The sequence below is a fragment of the Melitaea cinxia genome, chromosome 13 (assembly GCF_905220565.1).
Source record: "Melitaea cinxia chromosome 13, ilMelCinx1.1, whole genome shotgun sequence".
Classification (NCBI taxonomy): Eukaryota; Metazoa; Arthropoda; class Insecta; order Lepidoptera; family Nymphalidae; genus Melitaea; species Melitaea cinxia.
This window is the reverse complement of record NC_059406.1, coordinates 7,253,382-7,260,706: the sequence shown is the minus strand read 5'-3', so window position 1 is coordinate 7,260,706 and position 7,325 is coordinate 7,253,382. Positions and strand designations below refer to the sequence as shown.

The window sequence follows — 7,325 nt, the reverse complement described above, 5'->3', positions numbered from 1 at the left end:
TTTAATTATAATTCGGAAATAAATTTCATTCAAACTGGTCGAGTGTGATTTTGGTTTACATAAAAGGGTCATGTACAAATACGGTATGTTTAAATTTATATAGTTTTAAACATTACGCAAAAGTCACCGAGGCCTAATTAATGCATATATAGGTAAAATACATTTGATATGTTGTTGTCGTTAAAGTGGTACGTAACTATACCATTATAATAATATGTTTGTACCCAAAGAGTTCCAAAATTAAAATATTATCAAATGTAGAGGAATAGATTGATGAAGGGACAATAACGAATAACTGAGGCTTAACAATAGAGTTCCTTTGAGTAGAGGACCTGAAAAACAGAAAATAATCTCTCTCACTCTCTCTCTGTAAAAGTTAATTTTTTCTTGAATTTAACTTTTTATTTAAGATTATTGGTTTAATTATTTTAAAACTAAGATTTAAGTGTAGCTGACACAAACAACACATAAAGTCGATCCGATTTGCTAAGTTAGTATAATTTAAAAAAAAATTCAGCATTTGTCAATAATATTAATTAATCCCGTCTTAAGACTTAAAGCTTTATATTTTATATTCTTAACTCTACTAAACAAGTCAAAATTTTCGTATCGTAAGCAAGCGCGTTTTACGTCTTGGTCTGTGTAATTATTTCACTCAATGTGATATGTAACTAACATACTAACATTGAACTTAATTTGTTTCAGATTAAACAAAATGTCCGTGCCAACAACTGATAGTAATGAAGCTATCACGAATTCCGGATATGGAAGTAGCGATGAAACAGCTAGCCTCTTAGTATCCGGACCCTCGGTCACTGTCATAGTACCGACCGAGAATAGAAGTGTTAAGCCCGTACTTCAGAGACAAGATTGTACTACACATCTACGTCCTCAATTATCCGGTGGTCCAGGTAGCGAAGAAAGCGCCGCGTCAATTAGAATAGAAGACGGTACTACGAGAAGTGTGCCGGATATAGAATTACAATGTCGAGAACCAGCAGACCGACCACAGACTCTCGTTTCGCCAATGGCCACTTGCTCACACAGAGGGTCAGTTACTGCATGTCAGCTAGTTCCGCATGCTTACGCTAGATGTCGTGCTTGCGAAAGGAGGCAGTCTACGGCGCCAATGTCGGCGCTACAACTAGCGCGATCTGTGTCTAGAGAGAGTGTACGCTCGGCCGTTCACTACCCTTGTGGGTGTAGCTCACTACACGCTGTCAGTACGTGCCCTGTTATTCAACCTCCGGCGCTATTGTTACCGACCACAAGTAACAGAATCATACGACAGAGTTCGCAACCGGAGTCGAGCGCATGCGCTACACATTGCGCGCACCACACCCACCACCACCCCAGCGCCTCGTTGCGGCAGCTAAGAGAACCCGGTGATGGAATTGCGGGCATTGCAGCTGATTCTTTACGAATCAACGGAGGAATGCGACCCTTCAAACAGGTAAGTCATGCTACTAAGAGATGGCGCCACTTGGAAGTGCCTTGTGAGGTTGGAATGAAGAAAAAATTTTCAGAACTAACGATTTTAATAAACATAAACATAATTATGTCTATCTATACATATACATGTTTTAACAGGGCATTGATTAAATTAAAATATAATCATTACAATATGTCATAGAGATATGGAAAAATAAAATATAATTTGTATTTTTTTAATAAATGTATTCAACTTTTTGTTTGAGATTCATATACTATTATATAAATATAGCAGGAGATTTGACAAAAAAGGAATATATATTCATACTATTTGTAAAAATTTGGGATACCAAAAAACTTTAAATGGTTAGCTTTTGTAAAAAAAAAAAGCTGAACACGCAAGCAAGTCAAGCACTCTGCAAAAGGTTATTTGATTAGATAACAAAGTGAATTATTGGAAGAAAACAGCTGTATAATTGCTTAAAGAGCTTTATCAGTACTATATTTTTGCAAAAAGGGTTTATAATACTGCTTTAAGGATTTCTTTGTCCAACATCAACAATGTCTTCAACATATACACATCGGTATTATGATCGTATCCAGAAATGTAATTTAATGATTTCTTTTCCAAAAATAATCTTAAACATTAATCTAAAATAATGAATTATTTGTGCAAAGAAATCTGCCCAAAACGTCGATGTGAGTACGATGCCATAACGCGGCCTTTTCGTATTCCTGCGAGTCACGATAATTTAACTTGCCCCGTCGCACTTAGTAACGATCTGACATTTTACCACTACGAACATATTTCAGCGCCTAACTCCAACATTTCTTCAAAGCACATACGTCTTCATTTTTGCATTACATAGTATGACGCTAATTTGTCCATTTATGAAAAACATCAATCATTGTTAAGCTCGATACGATTTTCCAGATCTATTTAGTCCGGCGTGTAAGTGCTGTGTAAGGTTGAAAGGTTCCAATTAAATCAAATCAAATTTTATATGTTTGATTTGATTTCTGTTTTCAACCTGCAGGGGCTGCTCCTCTGTCCACAAACCCTGTCGCAGACTCGCCGGGCCCGACTAAGGCGCGCTTTCACTGAAGCCACAGGAGACACAGTCAACTACGTTAGAACGGTGGGCTTCTTATATAGCATTTTGCACCACCACCACCGCCTTATTCGACTGTACAATCTCTCATTTACGTAACTTTGAAACTAATAAATTCTAACCTATCTTTTATGTAAAATATTATTACTTTATTGGATATATTTAAAAATTAATCAATAAAATATTGTTTATTTAGAGGTAGGGCGTGCATGATTCTTCCTTAGTTTAACTTATTTTTAATAATAATTAGCGATAGCATAGATATTAAATTATCTGTCAGCCTCAAAACAAATGTCAGGTTGTACAGTCGAAAATCGTGCGACATTTGTGGATTGATCGCAAATTGATTGTTAGTTGGCAAATGTGATGTCCCTGTAGTCTCGTTAAGACCATATTTTACCACGTTACCCACATGACCGAGCACCCAAACTAGCTTCTCATAAAACAATTCGTTATTTGTACACCGAATAATATAGCCATCATCGTTAAAATTAAGCATTAGCTTTGTTTTTTTGTTAAATATTTTTGCTACAGACGCAAATATTTAGCGTCTTCACCCACATGAAAACTACATAAAAATCCATGGTAAATAAAACGGTTACGTCATGCTTTGGGAACCCATCAACTCAAGCAAATTAATACACAGCACTACACAACCATTTAGCTGCTCGTCTCACAATGGACGTAGAGCCGTTCAATGCACTTAGATCAACGGTTAGATTGCACTTAAAAGCTGTTAGCTAAATATTTAGATGCCGCTCAAGTGTCGCTTCTCAGGCGCTATCAATTGCAACTGCATCTCAGACATACGATGCAAGCTGAGGATTTGTTGGGCTATTGTAAGAATAAAAGTGTGCTAAAAGAAAGCTTAGATTTAAAATATTATTTTACGAGTCAATTATTTACTCAAATAAACATATTGTTTCAAATTATAAGTAAGAAAAGAAAGATATATTTATATTATAGTAATATGTTAAAATACCGAAAAAGAAATCACTGTATAACTTAAATTTAGATATACTGGCATGCTCAAATAGTTAATGGAGTCAAGAGTAGATTATTTTGCTCCGAGTAACCAAATCGTTTATCATCTAAGAAGAAACAAAGCGTTCCTATTACGATAGCTGTAGGTAACTTTATGATTTATTATCAGTAAAGCATGAATATTGCTTTTCATAGAAAAAATATTACCAATATAATTATTATAAATGACTAGCATTTATAGCCTTTGGTAGTTATATTTGTAGATTTCGTTTTAAGAAAATAAAAATCATATTTTTCATCGCAAAAAGTTTGAACATTTTTATAGAAGAATATTTAAAATATTTTTAATGTTAATATCACTGTCAAGACAATTGATTGAGACACAGTCATCAATTTGAGAGCTTAATAAAGAACTAAGGGTAAATTTAATAAATCGAATTGCTATTTCTAAATATTATTATTTTCAATAGTAAAGTTGATTTAAGTGTTTGGGACATTTTATTATAACAAAATGGCTGCGAAAGACACTTTACAAATGGTTTGCTAACCCATTTCTGCTTATAAAGGATTTTCAACTTCTCCTTTAAATGATCAATTATTTCACATTAAACTTATCCTATACTTGTTTTTAGTTTGATTTTTAAATAAAGTTGTAAATTTTGTGTTTGACCGATATATTCATTATTTCAAATAATCTCAGGTATACAGGCTTTTATATTCACTTGAAAAAAGAAAGAAATTATGCTTTAAATTGATGTATTTTTATTTTATACTAGCGGACCCGGGCAGACGTTGTCCTGCCCGGAAAACAGCTACCAAATTTGATAGTTTACATACCGATAGCAGCGCCACCTACCGGGTGCAATTGAGAAAAAAACTACTATATCTTCCAAGGTATACAAAATTACAGATGCTTACAAAATTTGATAAAAATTGATTCAGTAGTTTCAGAGCTACATACAGATAGCAGCGTCACCTACCGAGTCCAATTAAGATAAAAACTATCCTATCTCCCAAGTTGGACTAAATTACAGATGCTTACTAAATTTGATGATAATTGGGTCAGTAATTTCGGAGTACATATAGATAGCAGCGCCACCTACCTAGTCCAATTAAGATAAAAACTACCATATCTTCCAAGTCTAACAAAATTACAGATGCTTACAAAATTTGATAAAAATTGGTTCAGTAGTTTCGGAGTTACATACATTTAAAATTTTCATTATTAACGCCCTCCCCCGTAATCCTTATTGGGTATGAGTTATCCTGAAATCCGCTCATCTATCATTTCTACATCACATATAGGAGATTCGTATCAAATTTGGAGTCGATAGTTTAAAAACGGGAATTTTCCATTGTTCCCCGCAACAATATAATAAGTAATGTGAAATAGCTAGTTAATACCATTTTTGCTGTATGTAAATTATATTAAAATGCGGTTTACGAATAAGATCAATTTAATCATTAATAACTTACGTAAAATGCGCCCTAATATATTATTTAACATGAACTTTATTGAATAGCAAGAAAGTTCAAATTGACTCTACATGCCGAGTAGAATTTTTTTCGTGTTTCTTATAAGGACCGGACCGGGCATGCCTGATCTGGACCGGATAAGGTATGTAACGCAGAAGCCTGATCGGGTCCTAGATCAGGAAATCTCATCTCATCCCGATCAGCCGGTTCGGTCCGGTCCTTTTAAAAAACAGGAGTGTATATTCTTGAAAAAATTGTTTAATAAAAAACAAGCGAATTGATATTATAAATATAATACTTAACATAATTATTATGATATTTATTTCCGTTTATTTTTGCCAATGTATTATTCATTTATGTTTTTACTTTAAATATCAATTATTTTTATTTATTTTTATATTATTAATTAACTATTGTTATTAATTAAATTTTATTTATTAAGTTCTATTAATTAACTATTAATTAACTACTTCTTACTACTTACGACTGCTCCACTGTGTAGAAATGGACTCCCTGATAGACTGTCCTGATAACTGTACATATACTAAGTGCGCTGAAAAACATTGATTGCGCGATTCAGGCTCACTTCGCGTAATTTCTTTCAGGCTATCCTGATCTGGACCGGACCGGGTCCTGATCCAGTATGCCTTGCCATACTTGATAATATTTTACATCAGGCTATCCTGATCTGGACCGGACCGGGTCCTGATCCAGTATGCCTTACCATACTTGATTATATTTTACATCAGGCTGTCCTTATCTGGACCGGACCGGGTTCTGATCCAGTAAGCCTTACCATACTTGATTATGTTTCACATCAGGCTATCCTTGTCTAGACCAGACCTGGTCCTGATAGAGCTTGCCGGATCTGGCATGCCTCATTCGATCCTGATCCGGTCCAGATACATGATCTGGTTGAGCCTAACCTTTTTTCTAGTCGGGATTTTAGTTAGAAAACGTTTGTATGGGAAAAGAAAAGGGCTGTTTTTAGGGTTTTCACGGAAATTATTTGAATTTTTCTCGCTGTAAAAACCATCCTTGGACTTCAATTAACATTTAAAAAAAAGAATTGGTAAAATTGGTCCAGGCGTTGTTGACTTTATACGCTTACAAACACATTTTACGATTCATTTTTATATATAAGAAGATTGACATTATTGAGTCTTCGGCGTTGATTTACTTGTTTCCTTTTTTAACTTTAGTAAAATAAAATTATACTTATGTCAAAGACGGTCAGGATGGAATTGGTAGAAAAAAATCTAAAGATAAAGAATATCTTTATCATCATCAGCACTTCAGCCTATCGCAGTACACTGCTGGACATAGGCCTCCTAGAAGAGCTAGAGAGAAGCTAAAGAATATAATTACTACTAAATTAAAGAAATGCTTTACACTTCAAGTTTTTCAGGGAGAATTTCAACTGTGTTGGAGTGGGGAAACACAAAATATACTAATGCAGAAAAGCTCAGACCACATAAAATATCTGTATGGCTAATAAAAATTTTCGCCATGAGCGGGGATCAAACCTAGGACCACTAGCAGACAACCAGTGCTATGACCCTGTGACTGCTACGTCAATGCATCGTTATAACTTATTGGTTGGTAAAATAAATATTCAACTGTCATTGTGGGTAATTGTTGTTACGTAAAATCTTCATAAAGTACAAAGAGGAGCAAGAATAAAAACTTAATGAAATAAACTAACTTTTAAGTTTCATATATAAACCTATACTTACTATTCAGTAGGAAGAACTAAAAGATATACAAAACAATGTACTTTGAATTTTAAGTATACGTGAGGAGAGATTGATATATAGTTCGATTGATTATGAACATTGTAGTAACACGTTGTTAAAGAGTTCTGTGGAAATGCTTCACTAACACGCAAGAGAACTAAAATTATTTCCAACTTAATTTGTAGCACGACTTAGTTTAATTTTCTTTCAGTCTTCGCTTTTCATAGTTTTATTTCTCTTTTCTTACGAGTCACTAACTTAATTTTAAAGCTAACTATTTAAAACCTCGTTTAGTAAGTAAAGTTACTTAACTATCTAACCTATCTCATTAGTAAATGTCATTATTTAATTAAAAAAAAAATACTAACAAAAAATCTAAATTAAATGTAAAAAGCTGAATGTACGTAAAATGCTGAAGTTATTTCATTTGAATAATATAGTAAATTTTATTTCAAAACGTGTGCTATGATGAACGTATGATAATATATCTGCTAGTATATCTATCTAGATATCTGTTGAGCATTTATAATTGAATATTTGTCTTTCAACTGCCATAATGAAGACAATTTACTGCGAATAATTTTTT

General features: G+C 33.6%; 1 protein-coding gene across 1 annotated transcript in view; it reads left to right on the top strand.

The window, feature by feature from the left end:
- The first annotated feature begins 1,351 nt into the window (after positions 1–1,351).
- The window catches only part of LOC123658818 (small conductance calcium-activated potassium channel protein), a 166,591-nt gene continuing 160,617 nt past the window's right edge, over positions 1,352–7,325 (top strand). Inside the window, exon 1 of the mRNA XM_045594117.1 lies at positions 1,352–1,453. Coding sequence (XP_045450073.1) covers positions 1,436–1,453 — 18 coding nt within the window. The 5' untranslated portion in view covers positions 1,352–1,435. The remainder of the gene's footprint in view (positions 1,454–7,325) is intronic.